General features: G+C 44.0%; 1 protein-coding gene across 1 annotated transcript in view; it reads right to left on the reverse strand.

Moving 5' to 3' along the window:
- Positions 1-767: 767 nt before the first annotated feature.
- PRKG2 (protein kinase cGMP-dependent 2) overlaps positions 768-25,079 on the reverse strand; it is a 104,260-nt gene continuing 79,948 nt past the window's right edge. The window contains exons 11-19 of the mRNA XM_032224665.1: positions 23,232-23,382; positions 22,087-22,223; positions 19,910-19,999; positions 16,296-16,437; positions 13,913-14,076; positions 12,363-12,485; positions 4,740-4,802; positions 3,144-3,210; positions 768-1,510 (exon numbers count right to left, since the gene is read on the reverse strand). Of these exons, the coding sequence (XP_032080556.1) occupies positions 1,415-1,510; positions 3,144-3,210; positions 4,740-4,802; positions 12,363-12,485; positions 13,913-14,076; positions 16,296-16,437; positions 19,910-19,999; positions 22,087-22,223; positions 23,232-23,382 (1,033 nt within the window). The 3' untranslated portion in view covers positions 768-1,414. The remainder of the gene's footprint in view (positions 1,511-3,143; positions 3,211-4,739; positions 4,803-12,362; positions 12,486-13,912; positions 14,077-16,295; positions 16,438-19,909; positions 20,000-22,086; positions 22,224-23,231; positions 23,383-25,079) is intronic.

Here is a 25,079-nt window from a genome sequence, read left to right on the forward strand (position 1 = left end):
AACTTTTTAAAAACATAATTCTATTACAGCGCATAGCGATTCCGTTTTTAAACATTATGTCAAAAAAAAAACCCTACCTACACACATAAATCTCTGTTCATATCTTTACAGAATTAAGTAAAACATGTAGAAATGATTACTTATGGACATAATTATTCGGTAACAATTGAATTTCTTCCTGAAAGTCTAACTTGGTCATCAAATGCTTTGTACAACTGCATTGATTCATTCCTATCTGAAATAATAGAAATGCTGTAGAAACTAGAATAGAAATAATAGAAATAGAACTTTTCTGAGAATGTGTGAATGTGTTTGTGTGTGTGTGTGTCTGTAGGAGGTATACACACAGGCTTCATACATGGAAAATAAGTCAAACACATGTGCATGCCTATGCATGTATTATACATCTAGCTTTTACTATTTTTTTCTTTCCTGTTTTTGGCATTGATATATTTTCCTTTTCTGCATTTTTACACCTGTTGTTTTTGTTTTTGTGAGAATAAGGTTCTCCTCGCACATATGTTCTAGTCATTACTGACTCTAGGGGGCGGTGCTCATCTCCATTTCAAAGCCGAAGAGCCAGCATCTCTGTGGTCATGTGGCCAGCATGACTAAATGCCAAAGGCGCATGGAGCGCTGTTTACCTTCCCACCAAAGGTGGTCCCTATTTTTCCGCTTGCATTTTTTTTTTACGTGCTTTCAAACTGCTAGGTTGGCAGAAGCTGGGACAAGTCACGGGAGCTCACTCCGTTACGCGGCGCTAGGGATTCAAACCGCTGAACTGCCGACCTTTCTGATGGACAAGCTCAGCGTCTTAGCCACTGAGCCACCGTGTCCTTTTTTTGTAAGGATAACACCTTAATTGTAATATTATTTTTTTTCAAGGGAAAAGATTTTAGAGGCACGTTTTAGTTTTCAGGAGCCATTCACTGTTAAGAACGGGTTTCATTTATCCGGGGAGGTGACAGAAAACTGGCAACCTTCACCAAGAGCTCTTTCCAGAATTCCTCTCACATTCCTATGTTTCTCATCTCTGATGCAAGGTTGCTCAAAGTGGCGTTTTATGCAAAGCACATCGCAGCATAGATGCTGATGTAATAAATGTGCCACACACACACACACACACACACTTCCCGAGGAGATGAATGTGGAATTCAGATCGTAATTTAGCAGGGCGTTAAGCTGCTGTTCACCGGCTCCCCCTTCGTTCCCCTTTCGTTCTGCTGCTCGGAAGGCAGAGCTTCACAATGCAATACTTTGTGTTGGGAATTTACAGAGGAAATTAGAGAGTGATCCGTGGTCCTTTGAATTTTAAACGCCATTTCGATGCCTCTCGGCTGTGCTCTGAAGAAGTACGTGCGCGATCACTGCAGACAACCCGTGAGTGAGGACAATCGCATCGCTAGCCGTCTTCTTAGAAATCTTTATCCCAGCCAGAAAGTTCATCGGGTGGAACGGCCTGTTCAGGAGGATATCGGTCGAAGTGGCTATAGTCCATAGGGCCTGAAAGCTATAAAAAGTCACAGTCTAAGCATACAGGTTACAAGTTCCCCTGCCCAGTTGTGTCTAACTCTAGGGCCGTGATGGCAAACCTACAAGTGGCACCCAGCGCCCTCTCTGTGGGCATGGGAGCCGTCGCCCCAGTTCAGTTCTACTGTGCATGCACCTCCCGTCGGCCAGCTGCTCTTCGGGTCTCTGCATGCATGGAGGGAAGTGTACATGCTGCGCGTGCATGCGTGGGGTATGCGTGGGGCATGGGCGCATGTGTGGAGGCTGGGGTATGTGTGGAGGAACTATAGAGCCGAGGTGGCGCAGTGATTAGGGTGCAGTACTGCAGGCCACTTCAGCTGACTGTTATCTGCAGTTCAGCTGACTGTTATCTGCAGTTCAGCGGTTCTAATCTCACTGGCTCAAGGTTGGCTCAGCCTTCCATCCTTCCGAGGTGGGTGAAATGAGGACCCAGACTGTAGGGGCGATATGCTGACTCTGTAAACCGCTTAGAGAGGGCTGAAAGCCCTATGAAGCGGTATATAAGTCTAACTGCTATTGCTAACTATGCATGCATGCGCTGGGGGGCATGCGAGGAGTGGGGCACGCATGCAAGGGGCTGCACACGCCTTGCTTTTTGGGAATTCGGGCGAAAACACGTGCTTGTAGGCACTTGGTCCAGGAAAGGTTAGCCATCACCGCTCTAGGGTGTTCATCTCCATTTCTTGGCCGAAGGAGCCAGCGTTGTCAGAAGCTATTTTTCCCATGGTCATGTGGCCAGAGTGATTATATGCCAAAGGTTCCCAGGAGAGTTACCTTCCCACTGAAGTGGTACCTGTTTATCTACTTGAACTTGCATGCCGTTGAACGGCTAGTTGGGCAGGAGCTGGAGCAAATTAACAGGAGCTCACCCCATCACATGGTTGCTGGGGTCTCGAACCTGGGCTGTCAGCTTTCCAGCTGACAAGTTTAGTGTTGTGGCCCATCGGCTACCAGCAGAGCTAGCGAGGAGGAGGTTGAGGGAGGGCCTGGCCCAACTTCGGAGCCTTTGGGAGGCTCTGATAAGGAAACAGCGTCAGACAGAGGCAGAGCTGGGCCTTCCGTCCTCCCACAGGGGGAGAGGCAGCTGTCTTCGGGAGAACTGGTAGTTCTGACGGTCAGCTGTGCCCCGCAATTTATATTCGAAAGCAGGAAATCCTGCTTTCTAGGGAATCTAATCGTGCGGCACAGCTGTACCCAACCCCCCCGCTGTTCTACTTACCTCTACAGACTCAGAAAAGGCTTCTTAGCACCTGCGAAGCGCCTGCCCGCGAAGCTCATGCAAAGTGAACCAATAGCAGACTTCACGGCATTTCACCCCTGCCCCTATAATATAACTAACTAGGTTGTGTACTTTTAACTTTGCCATAATGAGGTCTATTTGGGGTCATAAGGGGTGAATTGAACCAATCAGCTCCTTTTTGAGGTGTCCACAATACACTGACTCCATTCCCACTGACTCAAATTAGTATGATGAGAACAGGACACCCCACCCCACCCCCCGTGGCATCTTCATAACACACATTTTAAAAGGAGAACACCAGGAATATTGTTCCTGATTAAAAAGAAAAATAAGGCACTGGCTTGTGCATGCGTTCATTTAAAAGGATGAGTACCTCTCTTTTAAGGGGTGATGATATCTTCATTAGTTTGAGTCCTTCCCAATTAAAACCATTCAGCCACCTAGAATGGAAAGTCACACACAGCAAAATGGTTATTTAACTGGTTTCAGAATTATAGTCCCAAAGAAACCAGCCACTGCATCTCACTCTTAAAGCAGGGATGGATATTGGAAAATATATTTTTTTCTGTTCAAGGGCTGCAGCAACTCAAAATTTCCGCTACCGGAAATTACTCAAAATTTCTACTACCGGTTCTCCCGAAACTGCTGGATTTCATCCCTGATCCAAAGCCATTCTCACATACCACTACAATACCAGAATTTGGGGTTGCCTTCCTTTTTGTTAACGCCAGAGTACAATTAACCTTTCTGCAGTTACTGAGAGCATCATTCCCACAGCTTATCTCTTGGGGACTATCAACCATGTAAGAGAAAGAAAGGAAGAAATAAATAAAGAAAAAAGAAAGAAAAAAGAAAGAAAAAGAGTGAGAGATGAAAGAAAAAAAGAAAAAAGGGGCAGAGAGACAAAAGAAAGGAGAGAGAGAGAGAGAGAGAGAGAGAGAGAGAGAGAGAGAAAGAGAGAGAGAACGAACACATGGCCAGCAAGCCACTCCCACCAGGTCACATGGCTGGCAAGCCACTCCCACAAAGGAGGCCACACCCACAGAGTAGGTTCCAAAAAATTTTGAAACCCACCACTGGCATGAGGGTTGTGTTTGACCTTGGGAGGCCAGAGGAGCCGTGGCCAGGGTAGATGTGGCCAACTTGATGTCTCTCGTGTTGGGGGCACCTATGGTGGACCAAGCACTCTGCCAGCGAAAATGGGCACCCGAGCTCCATTTCGGCTGCAACAGCTTCCTGCAACCCCCTGCCAGTGAAAATGCAGCTCGGGAGGTTTCAGGTTTCAGGTTTCGTTTTATTTATATGCCGCCCTATTCCCAGCGGGACTCAGGGCGGCTCACAAACCCAAGAGGGGAAGGGAAACACAGAACTACAAATACAAGCATTTAAAATAACCAACAGACACACAATCGAGAGGGGAAGGGAACTCATCGACACAGCCAGGTTTTAACGGCTTTTTGGAAGGCCTGGAGAGAGGTGAGGTTCCGAATCTCTGCGGGGAGATCGTTCCAAAGGGCCGACGCTGCCAGAGAGAAGGCCCTCCCCCGGGTGGTAGCCAGATGGCATTGGCTGGTAGACGGAACCTGGAGGAGGCCAACCCTGTGTGATCTAATGGGTCTTTGGGAGGTAATTGGCAGCAGGCGGTCTCTCAAGTACCCAGAGGTACACACAGAGGGCTGTGTGTGATTATTTCCGAGCTCTGTTTTCACTGGAAAAGGCACCGTGGGCCAGTGGGCCTTCACTGTTTCCAGGGCAGCCCCGCAGGCCAGATCTAACCACCCTGTGGGCCGGATCCGGCCCCTGGGCCTTGAGTTTGACACTCCTGACTTAATGCATTAAAAACATTTATGTGCAGTCAAACTTTTCATCGGTTACTACTCAAATCTTTAAATGGTGGTAGGCTGGGCAGCCAATAAATTTAATAGGCAAACAAATAAACATATAAACAAACAAACCAATAAAAATTTACCTGTGCTTCTTAATGTCATGGATCCCATTCTTCAGATTTCCTAATCTCTCTGTAGGGCTTTGTCTTGTGTAGATTTGTAGGTAAGAGACAGAGAGGGGGGGGGAGAAGATGAGTACACACTTTATAATTTAGAAACTAACTCCGTTAATTTCCATCTGCATCTCAGAGACTTGAGTAGGAGTGGTGTGGTAGCCTAGAGGTGGAGCTCTCGCCTCACAATCAGGAGGCTGTGAGTTCAATCCTAGGTAGAGGCAGATGTTATGGGTATCTCCGTTGGGAGACAGAAAGTAGCGCAGCGGAATGTACAGCTAGAGAGAAGGAACGTTGCTAGTAGAAGAAAAACACACGAATAGAGTCCCAGACACTGCTAGGAAAAACAAGTAGCTTTACTACTACTAATAGCTTCACAAGCAGTGATAGTAGGTATTTGTCCAAACACAATTCAAAGAACAAACAATTGCTTACAGTCGCAGTTCACGTTCCAGTCGTCAAGCGAGCAAGTAGTTATCAACCATAGGACAAGGAGAGAGAGAGAGAGAGAGAGAGAGAGAGAGAGGGAGGGAGGGAGGGAGGGAGGGAGGGAGGGAGAGAGAGAGAGAGAGAGAGAGAGAGCGCTTTCCTGACTCCCTCTTATTGCAAAGATAATTACAGCTGATAATTACACTCACCCATTTAAAGCAACATCGACCATTTGGTATTGTATACGAATCTATATTGCACTAGGAGTATACTCCCAAAAGCAGATATTTTCTCTCTCTCTCTCTCTCTCTCTCTGGGCACAATGAGAATATATCTCCTGAACAAAATTCCGTACTGGCGACACGAAAGGCATCTGGCCATTAAACACTATGCTAGCTCCATTCAGTTGCCCAGATTCCACCCTGCAAGGGATTATGGGTCATTAAAAGATGATGATGATCTCAGAGACTTGAGTATCTCTTATTTGATTTGCAGGATAAAAGTCTTTGGGAGGCGATTAGTTTATTTTGGATTATTATTACCATGGTTATTATTATTCTTTGGGAGCTGAAGGGAGAGTACAGGGGATGTCTCTTTATTTTTTCTTACCCAATAACTGAGGTTGGCTGGGCTCAAAACAAGTGAGTGGTTCAAAGGCCCTTGGAAGCTAAGAAGTGTGTTTTCCCTGTACAGATTTAACACTTTTGAGATACATTGTACTAGCTGCGGATAATCTGTAGGGCAGCTGAAGGATCTTCAGTTATTTTGTCTGGTGGGCATAGGTGAAAGTTTGAGTAGGTATTTCAGATGCTTTATCTGCTTCTAGGAAAGAAGCATGGGACTTGAAAACATACAAGAAATCTGCAGATTTCACGGATGGTTTTGGTGTCAATGGGTGACACCAAAGAGAATTGGCATGGAGCATTGCCCATTAATAGCCTTATTCTCCAGGAATCTAATTCTTTGTAAAATGATTAAATATTTCTCTATATAAAAACAGAAGTACTGCACACATGCACACACACACACACACACACACACAAAATAAAAGTACTGCATACCATATTTTTCAGAGTATGGCGCCCCGGAGTATAAGACGCACCAAGATTTTGAAGAGGCAAATTTAAAAAAAAAGTTTTTGCACTCTGCAGACCTCCCAAAATTGGCCTGTTTTTCGCAAAAACGGGCCCATTTTTTGTCAAAAAAAGAGAGGAACAAATAGGCTTTAGGAGGCTTGTAGAGTGCTCCTGGGGACTGGGGGGCAAAAACGAGCCAAAAACCAACTGGTTTTTCACTCATTTTTGCCCTCCCCAGCACTTAGGAGCACTCCGGAAGCCTCCTAAAGGCTATGCACGGCCCTTTTTGCAAAGGGGGTGGGGTTTTGGGAGGCCAAAAATGCTGTATTCAGTGTATAAGATGCACTCAGATTTTCACCCTCTTTTTTGGGGGGGGGAAGGTGCGTCTTATACTCTGAAAAATGTGGTATATATACATACCGTATTTTTCAGAGTATAAGATGCAGCAGTTTTGGGGGAGGAAAATAGGGGAGGGGGGTATTGACTACCAGATATTCATCTGGCTAGCATCCTTAGTCTCGTCAGCTTCAGTACATAAGTTTGCTGGTTTTGAGTGCGCGCATGCACACTTTTTATCCCATGGTTGGGGATAAAAAACAGCTTCTAAAGCACAGCTGATCATCGGAGAGAGAAGCAATGAGAAAAGCAGGCAAAGCATGGAAGATCGCTTCACTTATTAGCACCTCATTAGAGCTGAAAAAAAGCTTCAAAAAAGCTACATTCGGAGTATAAGATGCACCCAAATTTTTAGCCTCTTTTAGGAGGGGAAATGCAAAAATTACGGTGAGTGTGTGTTTACGAGAGAGAGAGAGAGAAAGAGAGAGAGACACACACAGAGAGAGAGACAGAGACACAGAGAGAGACAGAGACAGAGAGACACAGAGAGAGAGAGAGAGAGAGAGAGAGAGAGAGAGAGAGAGGGAGAGAGGTGGGGAGAGGGAGGGATACACACACAAGACACACAACGTATTTTTGGAGTATATATAAGACACACTTTTACCCCTGTTTTTGCAAAAAATGGACTGTTTTTGGGAGGTTTGTAGAGTGCAAAAACTTGAGATTGTCTTGGCAATGTTTCAGCGAGGTCTCACTCACCATCTTAGAAAGACGGCAGTTCACTTTAAGCCCAAAACCCAGTCTAAAGATGGCGAGTGAAACCTCGCTGAAACGTTGCCAAGACAATCTCAATCTTACGCGGGAACAGACCCGAATACAAGACCAGCATACCTACACCCGTCAAAATCTACAAAAACAAATACACACACACCTACAAACACACACACACAAATACCCACAAAGAAATAATATTTGCATACAGAAAACCAGCAAGTCAAATATGTGAAGAAAAAGTGCTTTAATCCAGCTGCAGGTTCTTTATTTCACGAAGTGTTTAAGGAATCTCAAAAGTCCAAGCCTGCTGGTTAATTTTTTTTTAAAAAAAAGAAACCAACCCTCTCCAAGTCACAGGATTAAATCTGATGACTTATTGAGTACGTGCTAGGGCAATTATATCTCATAGCAGTTCCCATAGGCCCTCGAATAATCAGATATTAATTTGTAACAGCCAAAAGCGATCCCCGAGGGTGATTTACAGCTTCCTTGCACATTACTGGTTTGACAGCCCAAAGCTTCCCGTGATCCACATATATAATTAACATTGCTGTAGGTTAATTAAAAGCAGGAGACTAAGGGCGTGATTTAGGTGAAACTTCATTCGAGGCACAGAAATGGAGATTTATGATGTCCAATCTGTTTTGAAGGATGGGAACAGAACATCATGAAATTCTGCTAAAGGTATTACAGAGATAGTCTTTGACTAATGACCTGTCACTTAGTAACTGTTTACATTTACGATGGACACCAAACAGGTCCTTCATGGCTTCGAAAGCACCTCAGCTTTAGAAGTGGTAGAGGGAGAGGGGAAGTAGGCTAGAGGGGAATGATGGAGGGAAGATGGAAAGTTGGAGGGGGGGCGAAAGAAAGGGTGTATGGAGGGTCGAAGAGGTACATTGGGTTTCTATTTTGGGGGGTATTGTCGACAAGAGGAATGGCTGTGTTTATTGTTTAATGTTATATGGCCCCGGTTATGCACAGTATATATGTGACTGTACGAAAATGAAATGGAAAAATAAAAACACATTTACAAAAAAAAATAAAAAAAAAAAAATAAAGCACCTCAGCTTTCATAAATAGTCGAACCATTCATCAACACCTGTGATCACGATTTGCAACATTTTTTTTTTGCTAATTTTTAATTTACTTAATGACAGCTACGTTCGCTTAACGCTACGTTCGCTTAACGCCATGATGAAAAATAACAGAGAAATACTTCAGGTCATCTGAGTGCCTCAATTTATGACCGTAATGACTTATGACCAGATTTTTAGTCCCAATTATGAACGTAAGTCAAAGATTAATTGTATTAGATTTCCAAAAAAAACCAACCCTGTGATGACAAGAATGAAATACTCTTAGGTTCATGACGGCGAACCTGTGGCACGCAGAGCCATATCTGCCGGGCCGCGAGCCGTCAGCTCCAGCACGCATGCGTGTGCCGGCCAACTGATTTTCGGCCTTCCGGAGGGCCGGGAGAGCCCTGTCTTTGCCCTCCCCAAGCTTCAGGAAAGCCTCCGGAGCCTGAGGAGGGCGAAAATTGCCTTCCCTGGCCTGCTGGAGACCCTCCGGAAGCTGGAAATGGATTGTTTCCGAACTTCCGGTTGGCCATTGGGCCCGTTTTTTGCCCTCCCCAGGCTCCAGAGGCTTTCCTAGAGCCTGAGAAGGGCGAAAACGGGCCTCCCCGGAGGAAATAGCAAATTCAGTTTGGAGGCGAGCAGTGTGGCCTGGGTGGAGAGGAGCATGTGGGGGCTGTGCGCACATGCGCATGTGGGGGCGCGCTTTGTATTATGGGTGCTGGCAGGCACACACACACTATCTCGCATTTTTGGCACCCAATAACGAAAAGGTTACCCATCACTGCCTTAGATCTTTCCGTTTTTCTTGGTGTTCTTTTCTTTTTACGACAGAATTCCAGACAATGTTTCCAGGAGAATAATCACTTTCCAACATGGTTGCGTCATTGGCCTTCAGACCTTGAGGCCACAATCTCAGCAATTCAGACTTCAATAAACAACCATTCTTACTATGCTTCTTTACAGACCACACTTTAAAATGGTATGCAAGCCTTCATTACTTAAGTGTTCAGTTTTAAAGCCCTGTAGTAGTTGCTAGCAATTTACCCAAAATATTTAAGCTCCACGAAGAAGCCATACAAGTTAGCGGGTTATGACATGGAGACATGTCATAGATTTTTTTTTAAAAAAAAAGAGATTTGGAAGGGCTAATAAAATCCCTACAGGTAGTCCTCGACTTACAATTGAGTCCAAAATTTCCCGTGGCTAAGCAAAATAGTTGTTAAATGAGTTTTGCCCCATTTTACGACCTTTCTTCCTACAGTTGTTAAGCGATCATTGCAGATGTTAAGTTAGTAACATGGTTACTATGTGACTCTGGCTTCCCCATTGACTTGGCTTGTCAGAAGGTTGCAAAAGGTAGATCACAAGACCCCAGGACACTGCAACTGTCATAAACACAAGTCAGTTGCCAAGCATCCGAATTTGATCATGTGACCACAGCAATACTGCAATGATCATAAGGGTGAAAGATGCCCATACGTCACTTTTCTTAGTGGCGTTGTAACGTCAGTCCCTAAGTGGATGGTTGTAAGTCAACCATTCAGTGCCTGTACTGAAATCAATCAGTCTGTCTGTCTGTCTGTCTATCTAATCTATCTATCTATCTATCTATCTATCTATCTATCTATCTATCTATCTATCTATCTATCTATCTATCTATCTATCTATCTATCTATCTATCTATCTATCTATCCAACTATCATCTATCATTTTCTCTTTCTTTCTTTCTTTCTTTCTTTCTTCCTTTCTTTCTTTTCTTTCTTCCTTCTTACTTCCGTTCTTTCTTTCATCACCCATCTCATATCAAACGACTCTGAGTCACTAACAATATAATGAAATTGCACTATCATTAAGTGCCCTGGTTAAACTTTTACATCCTCTTTTAATGAATTGTACAAGGTGTAATTCTTAAGAGATTTATTGACTTATCTGAAGAGATAAGAGATCTCATATTTGCTTGTTTGAGGAAGGCAGACTAAATAATCTAGAACACTTCCCAGGTGGGATATCCACTGATAAGAATGGGACCTTGGTCTAAATCAGGAGAAATTTCCGGACAGTGAGAACAATTAATCAGTGGAACAGCTTGCCTCCAGAAGTTGTGAATGCTCCAACACTGGGAGTTTTGAAGAAGATGTTGGCTAATCATTTTGTCTGAAGTTGTGTAGCATTTCCTGCCTAAGCAGGGGGTTGGACTAGAACAGTGGTCCCCAACCCCCGGTCCGCGGACCGGTGCCGGGCCGTGGAGTACCTGGTACCGGGCCGCGCAGCGGCCGGGGGACATGAACAGCTGCCCAAAGGTCCGCGCGCGCGCTGGTGGAATCCCCGGGCGCTGCTGGTACCGCCGCCACCGCCGCCCCCTGCGAAACCCAAGAGCGGCTCTTCTCCTGCGAGGCGGCTGGCTGAACAGCTGCCCAAAGGTCCGCGCGCGCGCTGGTGGAATCCCCAGGCGCTGCTGGTACCGCCGCCACCGCCGCCCCCTGCGAAACCCAAGAGCGGCTCTTCTCCTGCGAGGCGGCTGGCTGAACAGCTGCCACCGCCGCGCGCCTTCCTGCCTCAGCCGCTCCGTCGCTTCCAAGGAACGGCGTCAGCAGCGGCAGCTTTACTTCTGAGGCGCTGCACACTTCCCCAATAGTCGTCACAGCCCAGGTAAGAGAACGGGAACTTCCCGCCTGGCTTCCAGCCCGCACCGAAAGGGGGCCGTTGGGGTTTTTTGTGAAGCTTGGAAAGACGCGCGTCAGCTGTGCGCGTCCGCCTCCTCGGGGCCACTTTTGCCCAAGCGCCCGAGGCAGCCAACCCTGGTAAGCAGGTGGTGGTTAACTGGCGCCTTTGCTGCAGGTTTTTCTGGAAGGGGCCACTGCCGCTGTCCGGAGGTGACCTTGAGCTGCTCGCTCGCTCTATGCGGGGCTGGTGGGGCTGTGACGCTCGGAGGTGGCGCGTGTGGGAGTGAGAGGCGCGGGGACTGGCTTTCTCCGGACCGGCTTTCTCCGGGGGGGGGAGGCGAAGGAACAGGCTGCAGCGCAAAGGCTCCTGGGCCGTGCGCAAAAGCTCCTGGGCCGTGCGCAAAGGCTCCAGGGAAGAGAGCCTTGTGTGCCCCTGCGCGCGCTCAGCGGGCCACGGTAAAATTATCAAAGGCTGACTGGTCCGCGGCGATAAAAAGGTTGGGGACCACTGGACTAGAAGACCTCCAAGGTCCCTTCCAACTCTATTATTCTATATTCTAAATTCCATGCATCTACGGGCACCTAGGTTGGTGAGTGCTTCATGCCTTCAATAAGAGACCTCCTATGAAAGAGATTTTTAGATAATTGTCCCAATTGTCTTTCTGCCTCATCATAAAAATAATCTAGGCCAGTGTTTCTCAACCTTGGCAACTTGAAGATGTCTGGACTTCAACTCCCAGAATTCCCCAGCCAGCGAACGAGTTGAAGTCCGGACATCTTCAAGTTGCCAAGGTTGAGAAACACTGATCTAGGCAGTCCTGTTTTAAGATCTTAAGTTCTTTTAATACAAATAACTATGCAAAAGGGGAGTATGTAAAATATGTAAAGAGGGAGCAATTACTGTACAGTCTTTTTTAAAACTCAACTCAATCAGGCTGTAATTTAGTGTTTCTTAACTTTGGCAACTTTAAGACGTGACTGGACTTCGGTTCCCAGAATTCTCCAGCTATCAAGCCTGGCTGGGAATTCTGGGAATTGAAGTCCACCCATCTTCAAGCTGCCAGGTTGAGAAACACTGATCTAAATAGATCTGTATGGAATTACACTGCTGAATAACACCAACAAACATAAGATTTTGGATTAAAATCTGGCTGGACGTTGGGTGTTCAAGTAAACACAACCCTGCTCAATTATTCTTCTCACACCTCTGCAACACAATCGCTCTCCTCTCACCTGCAAAGCCGCCGAATCAAATCCTCAGGGCGCTTGGTTATTATTCTGGGGAAATCCAGCCTCTCAACGCCTTTTAAAATCAAATTGTAGGTCATCATTTGATCGACTCCGGTAAAGGGAGGACTTGAGTAGGTGTCATTTCAATATTGGTAGGGAAGGGGAGGGAGAGAAAATACATGGTTATGAAAAAAGAAATTGTGTGGTGGACCACTAGCATCTTTTCCCTACGTGCTAAGCTGTTCCTCTACACAAACTGGTTTTCTCATTAACCTGTGCTTTATGTCATAGAGACTTTTTGGGGGGGGGGTGTTACAGGAAGGCCTCAACATACGACCAAAATTGAGTCCCAAATTTAAAAAAGACACTGGTTCAGTGTGTTTTGCCCATTTTACGATCTTTCTTGGCAGAATTGTTAAGAGAAGCCCTATCGCTTCAAAGGAGGGCACAAAAGTTAAGACCGATGAGCTAAAAATTTGGCAACCTTGCTACAAAACGCACCTGAGGAATAGTTGCCATAAAAAGGGCACCCCACATCTTGAGAAAAAGGGTTCCATCTAACATACCCATAGCAGAGAAAACTCTGAGGTAGGCAAATTCCTCAAAGAATAGATATAAATTGGATATGCCATATTGCCACAGGCTGTTGAAAACCGACTCTGAATATTCCTGTGGTTTTCACCTAATTTAAAGTAAAAATTTGTCACTTTCTCTAAACAATCTGTCGCATTGTCCAATCAGGATACTGTCCAGTTGCTAGGTGACTCCAGCCCCCGCCTTCCGAGCACATGCAGGAATGCCCTTGTTTCCCAAGAGAAAGTATTTTGCTTTGACTACAACTCCAAAATTGACTCTATTCCCCCCTCGCTATCCCTCTTCTCCAGTGTTTCAGCACTGAAGTCTCAAGAAGGCCTCCGTCGGCCAGCTTCAGGGTTGACACCATCAGCAATCGCAACTGATGTTGAGCAGTGTCTGGTTCAGTGGTGGGTTCCGGACCTTTTTGCAACCGGTACGCTGCGCATGGAGCCGGGCATCCTAGCCGCGCACGTGCGCTGCGCACACATGTGCACGCCACTGCCCTGCAACACTCAGCTGCTTGGAGGAGGTTGTGCAGGCACCGCATGCTGTGCGCCTGTGCGCAATTGGCCAGCCGCGTTATAAACAGCTATGGAACGCGGGCGGGCTGGTGGGCCAAATGAATCACCGTACTGGTACATTGGCCACTGCTCCCAGCTACTACTGGTACGACCGTACTGGGCTATACTGCCCGGAACCCACCACTGGTCTGGTTCATTTACCACCCTTTTTTTCTTTCTGGCTTTTTCCACACCAATTCTTCTCTATTTTTTTGCACACCCAAAGATGAAGTGTAAGCAAATCCTGAAGAACGGGATTAGAAAGCAAAGGGATCAGTGTAGGGCCATTCAGAGGTAGGATAAGAGTTGTGTACAATCCTTGAGCTGTGGGCTCCTCTCTCATTTATAAGCATACCCCCTATGAGCCCGATATGGGCCTCAATGTAGGCCAGAAGAGTCCAGTCTCTTGGGACATACTTTCCTGTAAGCAGTTCATACACAAGGATTCCGAGGGACCAGAAATCCACACTGAAATCGTGGCCTTTATTCAGGATGACTTCAGGGGCGACATATTCAGGAGTCCCACAGAAGGTCCAGGTCTTCTGTCCTGCTCTGATCTTCTTAGCAAACCCAAAGTCAACCTTGTGGGTCAAAGAGGAGGAGGAGGAGATTCTGTTATTGGACAGTTTTACCTCAGGTTGTTTGTTCTTGTTTCTAACATCTGCTATTAGAACTTCTTCCACTGAGATGGATTCAATAGTCTTCCTCATACAGTGGCGGAATGGAACCGTCAGGCTCCGACCCTTCAGGCCATGCCTTCTTCTCCTCCAGGCTCCTGCCCAATGGTGAAATTTTTTTTTGCTACTGGTTCTGTGGGTGTGGCTTGGTGGGCGTGGCAGGGGAAGGATACTGCAAAATCTCCATTCCCTCCCCACTCTGGGGCCAGCCAGAGGTGGTATTTGCCGATTCTCCAAACTGTTCCAAATTTCCGCTACCGGTTCTCCAGAACCGGTCAGAACCCGCTGAATTTCACCCCTGCTCCTGCGTCCTCCCATTTACTTCCAGCTTGTCTCCTTGGCTGGCCCTCCCCAGCCATTCGCCCTGGACAATGGGCCTCCAGCCTTCTGCCCCGTGCCCATGCAGCCCAGTCCATTCACTGAAACACCATTTGTCCTGGCCCTTTGGCCGCACGGGGCAGTTAACCACCCACCAATCAGGGTCCTAGACCCAATGCGTCTTGGAAAGAGTATAACCCAAAGAATAACCGCTGTCTTTTGCCATCAGTTCTTAGTAATTGGGACTGGACTGCAAGCACTGTCTTCTGCCTAAAGATATTTAACCATGTAGTAGGGCTGTGTTGCTATTATCCAGTTCCATGGGCGTGGCTTGGTGGGCATGGCAGTGAAAGGATAATGTGAAAACTCCATTTACACCTCACCCCAGGGCAAGGATACTGTAAAATCCCCATTCCCTCCCCACCCCACTAACCTGCTTTCTAGCTTCATTCTCCTGTGCAGGGCAACAGAAGAAGACCCAGCTGGAGGAGGAGCCAATGTCGCAACGTTACATTGTGCGGATTCGACTGTCCGAATCCGCCGATGACACTTTTGCCCCTGGATGGTCTGGCAGGACCTAAACCGTCCCGAAGAGACGGTGACTGGGAAGACAAGACCTTGCTGGTTGCAGGGACATCGCAAAGTCCCTGATCGACCCAAGGGAAGCGCTTCCAACCGGCAGCAACAGGCAGCCCCCCCCCCCCGCCCGGCTGACATAATTGGAGACGGCTCCAGAAAGAGAGAAATGAAAGTGTTTCTATCTGGTGAGGTTTTTTCTTTTCTTTTAGAAGAGAAGAAGACCCAGCTGGGAGTCTAGGAGGCAGCAAATAGATGGGGCCGGGGCCAGTCAGAGGTGGTATTTGCTGGTTCTCCAAACTACTTAAAATTTCCATGACCAGTTCTCCAGAACTGGTCACAACTGGCTGAATACCACCTCTGCATTATCCTTCTCATCTTCCTCATTTTCTCACCTTATTGTCTTTCCTACTACCTTCTTCTATTGGTATCTCATGATTTATCACTTGTTGTTTGTATCTTATAATTTATTTATAATTTATGATTGTATCTTATGATTTATGATCTATGACCTTAGATCTATGGTGGCCGAGGTGGGCAGTGGTTAGGGTGCAGTACTGCAGGCCACTTCAGCTGACTGTTATCTGCAGTTTGGAGGTTCTAATCTCACCGGCTCAAGGTCGACTCAGCCTTCCATCCTTCCGAGGTGGGTGAAATGAGGACCCAGACTGTGTGGGCGATATGCTGACTCTGTAAACCGCTTAGAGAGGGCTGAAAGTCCTATGAAGCGGTATATAAGTCTAACTGCTAACTGCTATTGATCTACCACTTTGTTTTTTTGTAGGTACACTGAGAGCTTGGGCACCAGAGAGAAATTCCTTGTGTGTCCAATCACTTGGTCCATAAGGAATATTCCTATTCCTATTTCACATCAGAAATCCCTGATATATATTCTTCTCACTGTATAGTTTTGATCGAGTGTGAACAATGCAGGGACTTGTTAGTGTCAGGAAAATACATTACCAGTCTAACAAAGAAAGAGTCAGGATTGTTTCTAATGAGAAATAATATGTACTGTAAATGCACTTGTGTTACGCACATAAGTATAAATCAATATACGCCTTTCCACAAACCTTCAAGATAAAATGATCTTATTTTCAGTAGCACAGAGGTATAAAGATATAAGCACTCTTAAACTTTTCTTTGAACGGCTGCATACCAAATGCAAAACAAACTTCTCTTAGGAATGCCTCTCTATTTCTTAATCTTAAAAAAAAAAAAATACTTACCAATTTTATATAACCCTGGGCATCCAAAATTAAATTTTCTGGTTTCAAATCCCTGTAGATGATGCTCATAGAATGTAAATATTCAATAGCTTCTGTCACACAGCCAACACAGAACTTTGTAGTGGTTTCATCAAAACTACCTCTGAAAAAAGAAAGAAAGAAAAGCGAGAGAGGAGGGGGAGGGAAGGAGAAAAAAGAAAGTCGAGAAAAAAGAAAGGAAGGAAGGAAGGAAGAGAAAGGAAGGAGAGAAAGAGAAAAAGAAAGAGAGAATGAAAGAGGAAGGCAGGAGAGAAAGAGAAAAAAAAGAAGATTGCTTTTATTGTCACATCATTGTCAACCCTTTCTCTTCCAGTCTTAATAGACTCTGAAGAGATACACTAATATAAACATAATAAACATAATAATAAACGTAATATAAACATGATAAAACAATAGCAATAGCAATAGCAGTTAGACTTATATACCGCTTCATAGGGCTTTCAGTCCTCTCTAAGCGGTTTACAGAGAGTCAGCATATTGCCCCCAACAACAATCCGGGTCCTCATTTTACCCACCTCGGAAGGATGGAAGGCTGAGTCAACCCTGAGCCGGTGAGATTTAAACTGCCAAACTGCAGATAATAGTCAGCTGAAGTGGCTGCAGTACAGCACTCTAACCACTGCGCCACCTTGTGAAACCATCAATAAAGTAATTCAGTGTATACCCAAAATAATCAGCTCCCTTGAAGTAAAATTATCGGCACAGCCTACAAGAGATCATCTTTGGGGTCAACATGGAGGAAAGTTGAAAGAGACAGAATACTTGCTTGTAAAGTTACTTATTTCCATCATCGGCTGATGACACTAATCTAAAAGGACCTTCAATACACTTAACTTTCTCTTCCTCACCAGATGATATTCAAAGGCTCATCATGATTCTTGCGTTGCTATTTAGCATTCAAATCTAGTAGACACTGATAATCCATTTTCCCATTAATTTTTTCAGGCCTGTTTAAATTAGTGGCTATCACAACATCTGATGGAAGCAAGTGCTGTCATTTAATTATGCCCTTCCTTTGATCATTCCCCTACATTTAGTTTTAATTTAGTTTTAATGAATGAACATTGTGAGAAGGAAGAATTGGTCTACATTTCATATATCATGGATAATTTTTAATGCCTGTATCATAAATTCCTTAGCTTCCTAACAAAACCCACCGATACTCTAGTCTTTGTTAATCCATAAGAATTTTCATTGCCCTTTATCAGTTTTAGATTACTGCTTCTTTGGTCTGCCACCCCATTCCAATTGTGATCTCATCTTAGATTTATACAAGAATATTACAGAATTGAATTGTTGAGTTTATTTACTTCCTAATAATTCCAAGCATGGAACTGGCTTTTTTTTTTTACAGCAGTCAAGACTTGAATTGTTAATTTCAGTCCCCATTACTCTAAGACAAATTTATTGACCAGTCTCTAACAATCCAGATCCTGAAATACATTATATTAGGATCCAAGATTGGGAATTTCCTCCACTAGCTAGAAAAATTATTCACCAGCTTTTACAAATACATATTTATATTTTCCTTCTCAAAAGGCCAGAGAAACAAAGTACTTTACCCTATTTTATAATATAGTGAAATATTAATTTGATATTTCCTTTTCTCACTTGAATGGGAAAAAAAACATTTCATAAATTCAACGGTCAACTGTTGGAAGTAAACCTCACTCAACTCAGTAGATTTAGTACCAGGTAAATCTACATAGACGCAGTGGCTCAGTGGCTAGGATGCTGAGCTTGTCAATCAAAAAGGTCAGCAGTTCAAATCCCTAGCGCCGAATAATGGAGAGAGCTCCTGTTACTTGTCCCAGCTTCTGCCAACCTAGCAGTTTGAAAGCACGTAAAAATGCAACTAGAAAAAATAGGAACCGCCTTTGCTGGGAAGGTAACAACGTTCTGTGCGTCTTTGCCATTTAGTCATGCCGGGCACATGACCACAGAGATGTCTTCGGACAGCGCTGGCTCTTCGGCTTTGAAATGGAGATGAGCACTGCCCCCTAGAGTCAGGAACAACTAACACATTTGTGCGAGAGGAACCTTTACATTTAAATCTACATTGGAACAGGATGCAGGCTGAGACCAATCATCATTTCGTCAACAATCCAGATTTGCAATGCAGGTCCTCCTCCTCCTCTTGCGATCACAATTAGGCCCAAATTTTCCATTGTTAAGCAAGACAGTTGATAAGTGAGTTTTGCTCTGTTTTACAACTTGTCTTGCCGCAGTTATTAACTGAACCAACCAAGTTGTCAAATTAATACCAAGGTTGTTAAGCAAATCTGGATTCCTCCATTGACTCTGTTTGTCAGAAGATCGCAAGAGGGATTGACATAAATACATGCCAAGGATCTGAATTTAGATCGCATGACCATGGGGATGCTGCAATGGTCGTAAGGAAAAATGGGTCACAAGTCACTTTTTTCAGTGCCGTTGAAACTTCAAAGAAAATATTTGTAAATTAGTAGTCCTTAATTTGTATTATGGGTAGTCCTCAATTTGTAAATTGAGGAGTACCTATAACCAAACATAGTCTCATTTTTTAAAAAAATCCATTACATAAAGGACCAATGTTTGAAAAACCTCATTTGATCCACTTAGACCAGTGTCAAGGCTGGATTAGGCCCACGGGGTGCTTAGATCTGGCCCACAGGACCCTGGAAACAGTGAAGGACTGACTCGCGGTGCCTCTGCCAGCGAAAATGGAGCTCCATTTTGGCAGGCAGAGGGTTGCAGGAGGCCGTCGCAGCCGAAAACGGAGCTCGGGAGCCTGATTTCACTGCCAGAGTGTTCAGGCCACCACCGGCGTCCCGAGTAATGTTGAGCTGGCCACACCCAGCCTGGCCACGCCCACTCTGCCCCCATTCCTCAAGGTCAAATCACAACCCTGATGCGCAGTGGTGGAATTAAAATTTTACTACGGGTTCAGTGGGTGTGGCTTTATGGGTGTGGCATGGCTTGGTGGGCAGGGCAGGGGAAGGATACTGCAAAATCCTCATTCCCTCCCCACCCCACTAACCTGCTTTCCAGCTCCGTTCTCCTGTTCAGGGTAACAAAAGAAGATCAGCTGGGAGGCAGCAGAGGCGGGGCCAGCCTATTTGCTGGTTCTCTGAACTACTCAAAATTTCTGCTACCGGTTCTCCAGAACCTGTCAGAACTGGCTGAATACTACTTCTGCTGATGCGGCCCTCAATGAAATCGAGTTTGACACCCCTGTCTTAGATCATCCAGTATTAACTCTTTCAGCTTGTCAATATTTTTTTCCCAACCATGACTTTGTAGCACATGTTATCCAGCTGACTGAAGGCCAAATTCTTTCAAAGTTGATTTCTTTATAATGCAAATTTCCAACCTTCTAATTCTATACAATTGTATGGCTTGCAACATTTTCCCACCCTTTACAATGATGTTCTTTAAAATGAAATGAAAATGAAAAAAATGGGCTAATAATAATAATAATAATAATAATAATAATAATAATAATAATGCATTATTGGATGTTCAGTTGACTGAGTTTCATGTTTAATGAATAAAGTAAATAATAATGACAATAACAATAACAATAATAATAATACCTGTCCCTGAGGATGCTCCATAGCTCACCTCCAAGACAGGCTTCTAGGAGCATATAAACATATTTGTTGTCTTTGAAGGTGCGATACAACCTGAAGAAAGTAAAAAAAAGAAAGAAGCAACATGCAAACTATTCTACTTGAAGATAACACGTACTGTATGTAACATAACAATAATCACATTTCTATAGCACTGTGGGCATGGAGGAATAATTATTTTGACCCCCCCCTAAAAAAATCCTGGAGTCTCTGAGTAAAATGAGAACATAATATTTCTCAACCCAACCAAGGTGAACATTCATAAACAATCATCAAGGATTAAAAACTGGGTAGAATAAAGGTAATTTGTAGAATGCCTTGTAGAATGCTAAATTTGAGGTCTTGCATGAAATTCAGGAGAAAATGTATCCCTTCCATAAAGCTTGTTATAAAAATCATCCAGATTCAAATCACTCATTTTCAGTTGAGGATAATCGTGGGCAATTGAATGAAATACGATAGTGTCCTACCTGTAGACAAGAGACTCCTTGTACGTTGGACAATGAGAGAATAAGGTTAGAAACCTGGATTATTTGGGTAAAATCTGAAACTCCATTTTGAGTATGAATTCTCCATTTTGAGTATATTACACGCTTAGCATAGATTGCTCGCTTACTTGAAAAATCACAAATTGGAACGGAAAGCCCAAAATTTATGTTGTTAAGTGAAACATTTGTTAATTGAGTTTTGCCCCATTTTCTTCCCATTTGAATCACCAGAATTATTTAAGTTAGTGACGCGGCCGTTAAGTGAATCTGGCTTCCCCATTGACTTTGCTTGTCAGAAGGTCACAAAGGGGGGATCACATAACCCCAGGACACTACAACCGTCGTAAACGTGAGTCATTTGCTAAGCATCTGAATTTTGTTCATGTGACCGTGGGAATACTTGCAACAGTCGTAAGTATGAAAAGTGGTCGCGAGTCACTTTTTCCAGTGCCATTGTAATTTTGAATGGTCATTAAATGAACTGTTGTGAGTGAAGGACTACCTGTGTATAAGAGCTTCCATGAAAAGTTCTCCAGAGAGAATTTTTATAAGATGTTTTATAGATGGCATCTAGATCCCAAAAAAGCTAGCTTGTATGTATCCGAATTTACAATCCAAATGTTGGAGATGTGATTGTGTTGACGCTACGTATTATCATGTATGGTGGACTTGTAAAAAAGTTAAAGCATTTTGGATAAAAATATTTGATTTGATTTGATTTATTGCATTTCTATGCCGCCCTATTCCCAGAAGGACTCAGGGCGGCTCACAAACCAAAGTAAGGGGTGGGGGATACAAACAGGAGGAAAAATATGGTGGATTATTCAAAATATTCTTAAAAAGAGAATAAGGTTCACCCCTCAGTTGTTCTTGTTAGGTATAATCATAGATTGTACAGTTATAGAGACTAATTTGATTCTGAAGTTAACAACGGCAGCAAGATTGTTGGTGTCATAGTACTGGAAGAGGGAAGAATTGCCTACTATCCAAGAATGGATGTTAAAAGTAACAAACTTAGCAGAGATGGCCAAAGCATACTTGAAGGACCATTCAGATGAGAAATACAAGTTGGAACGGAGAAGATGGATTGACTAGATTCAAAATAAATATCGGACTAAGAAATTTCAGTTAGCTTATGAATGAATGAACAAGGAACATTATAATTTACTTAACGCTAGCTTAATAAAAGGGGAGTTAAAGTACAAGAGAAGATAGGATGCTAAAGTTAGTTAGCCTATGTTAGTGTATGATTGTTAAATGTTTATACCCTGTATTTTGCTCTGGGAAGTTGGGGGGAGGTAGGGTTGGGGTGGAGGGAGGGAAGGGGAAATATTTGTAAAACTTATTAAAACTCTTTAATAAAAAAAAGTTCTCCACAACAACTCACTCTATGTGATGAGTGATGCAAGGACAATGAATCGACTATCCTCAACTTTTTTATATTGTCACAAGTTCCCAATTCTTGAAATACAACCCAAGAGGGAATTGCAGGGGACAACAACGTGTTGTGGAATGGAGAGTGATAATGAGATTCATAGTTTTTGGAAGAGTGTGAAGAAAACAGTGATGTTCCATCTAGACCTGGTCATTTTTTTTGCAAGAGACCTTTTGTTTTTAAAAGAAATAAGTTTATATAAATAATTTAAAAATTACTTCACAATGAAGGGCGAACAGGCCTCTTCTAGAATTTTCTTTTCAGAGTGAATATGTTCCTGTTGCTTGGTGTCCACTATGTGCTTCTTCTTAATGCATTTCATGGCAAATGCTACGTTCTCGTTCTTAACTTTCACCTGGAGTCGTCAGAAAAGAAAATGCGATGTCAGAATCATAAGCATGAGTTCTCTCCCTTTCTCAAGTTCTTCAGAATAACAGCAGAATAGAATAGAATCCAAGATGTAATGCACCCTCCACCAATAGTTAGATAGATGATAGCTAGACAGATATATAGAGACAGATAGCTAGATAGCTGATAAACAGAGAGAGACAGTCAGACCAACAGACATAGATAGATAGATAGATAGATAGATAGATAGATAGATAGATAGATAGATGATAGATAGATAGATAGATGATAAACAAGGATAGAGAGACAGACAGACCAACAGACAGAGATAGATTAGATAGATAGATAGATAGATAGATAGATAGATAGATAGGTAGGTAGGTAGGTAGGTAGGTAGGTAGGTAGGTAGGTAGGTAGGAAGGTAGGAAGGTAGGAAGGTAGACAGACAGACAGACAGACATGATAAACAGAGATAGCTAGAGAGAGAGACAGACAGACATAGAATAGATACATAGATGATAAACAAAGATAGAGAGACAGACAGGCCAACAGAGATAGATAGATAGATAGATAGATAGATAGATAGATAGATAGATAGAGAGAGAGAGAGAGAGAGAGAGAGAGAGATAGATAGATAGATAGATAGATAGATAGACGGACAGACAGACAGACAGACACAGATGGACAGACGATAAACAGAGATAGCTAGAGATATACAGACAGACAGAATTGATAGATGATAAACAGAGAGACAGACAGATCAACAGACAGAGAGATTAGATTAGATTAGATTAGATAGATAGATAGATAGATAGATAGATAAACAGATAGTTTAAACAAAGATAGAGATAGACAGACAGATATAGATAGAGACTACATATACACATACACATACATACATACATATATACATACATACATGTATGTCATAAGGAATGAAAGATAAGCGAAGCACAAAAGTGTATCAAATCCCCCTCCCGATCGCAAATCAGAGGCTTAAATGCTTAATTCTTACAAGCTCAACTCTCCCAAATCCACCGACCCCCAGAGTCGCGACGATATCCAGGTGCTGGAAAGGGCAGGAGGCAGGAAACTGAGTAACTTTTTCTTTCAACTGAATCATCTCCAGAGAGATGTTGCGAGGGAGCCGCTCCACGGAAGAGACTCTGCATTAATTTTTTAAAAAAGACAACAAAAAATAAAATGACCAGTCTGATTCAGCCCCTGCAAGTGAGAAATTCTGCAATGGTTGGTTAGCTTTTCGAAAAGCAATTTCCGAATATCCCAAAGGTGCTTTTTTTTTCAGGAGGCAACTGGACTTTTCCTGGTTTTTCTTTGAAGACATTTTGCTTCTCATCCAAGAAGCTTCTTCAACTCTGACTGGATGGTGGGGAATGATTCAGTCAGAGCTGAAACCGGCTGGAACCCACCACTGATTATTGCATTATGCAGGGTCTCCTGGGCCAGTTGGCTTGATCACCAATTTTGTATGTTATCGGTTGCAGATGCCTTCCGGCAGGCATCTAAAAGCAAAACGAAGGCCAGGGTGATGCGCGTGAGTGGCGGCAAGCGGCAGCAGAGGAAGTGGGCCAGCAGCGGGCGCTTGCTGGGCGTGGCTGTCGCTGCCACCACCGCAAGGTGAGTCAATAATTAGAACCCTCCAAAAAGAAGGCCAAAATTTTCCCCCAGTGGGATTTTCCCATGTATTTTACCAGGAAACGCAGATAAGACAGACCTCCTAAGCATTCTGACATTCTGCCCCACCCCCTCCCCTTCCTGTTACCGTGAAACACAGTAGCAGAAAGCAATATGTATTTGGGAATTAGCATCCTGATGGTTTAGGATGGCGGATCTCATGATGTTCATGATGAATTTATGTCAGCCTCTGCTTTGCTGTTGCTTCGACTGCCATGAAACGGGGAGGGAGGGCATGGTATTTGGGAGGGGTTACTCTTTGTGCTGGAGGAAGGTTCTGGAGTTCAGCTGCCTGTCGGACTACGCATGCATAGGAGATTCCCGCCAGGACTAACAGCACCGACATTCCATCTTGGTGATGCCTTTTGAAGTTATCTCACACCTGACACTTGAGAGAATTATGATTGGACTGTAACTGTGATGCCAAGGGGTGGGGAATGGGCTATTCTATATATCAATCGCTTTCGCGCCTAAATACTCAGATTTTGCTTCGCTACGCCTTTAATCATTTATAATTAGTAAAAGTACACTTGATTTCTACTCATGGAGTCTCGTGGTCTTCCTTCCTAATTATCTAATGGAGAGGATCTGACAATTTATTATTCTGACTTTCTATGCATACATGGGCACCCCAGGTAGCTGTGAGGAAGGAGATGATTCAGTCGCAGGCTGGAAAGCACTGGAAGGAACAATCCATGTTTCTCACCGTTTGAAAAGAAAATCCTGATTCGTTTCAAGGGGGCATTGAAGGGTTTTGTTGACTGCAGGGGAGTGAATGGGAGAAGGGGGGGAGGGAGTCCGTTCTCCCTCTACATGCGTGTAGGGATTTGATTCTTCAAGGCATCATGCAGAAGGTTGATGTCAGACCAAGAAGACAGGGCTTGAGGCAAAGATGCCTTTTAATGATGTCACCACAAAGGGAAGGAGAGTATCTTTTGCCTGTTGATTTGTGTTTCTGTCACAATAACTGCAGCTCCGCGACTGATCTCGTTCAACAGGATCAGTTTGCTAAGATCAGCCTGTAGCATTTACAGAGCCCTTGAAATCGAAGATATTTATCCTAAGGATGCAAGTTGGCTGTACAATCAGGAATTCAATAGAGGTAGTCCTTAACTTACGCCCACAGTTGAGAAGCTTAAGCTTGCAATAAACCCTTGGTGTTGTTAGT

This window comes from Thamnophis elegans, chromosome 9 (genome assembly GCF_009769535.1).
Source record: "Thamnophis elegans isolate rThaEle1 chromosome 9, rThaEle1.pri, whole genome shotgun sequence".
Taxonomy (NCBI): Eukaryota; Metazoa; Chordata; class Lepidosauria; order Squamata; family Colubridae; genus Thamnophis; species Thamnophis elegans.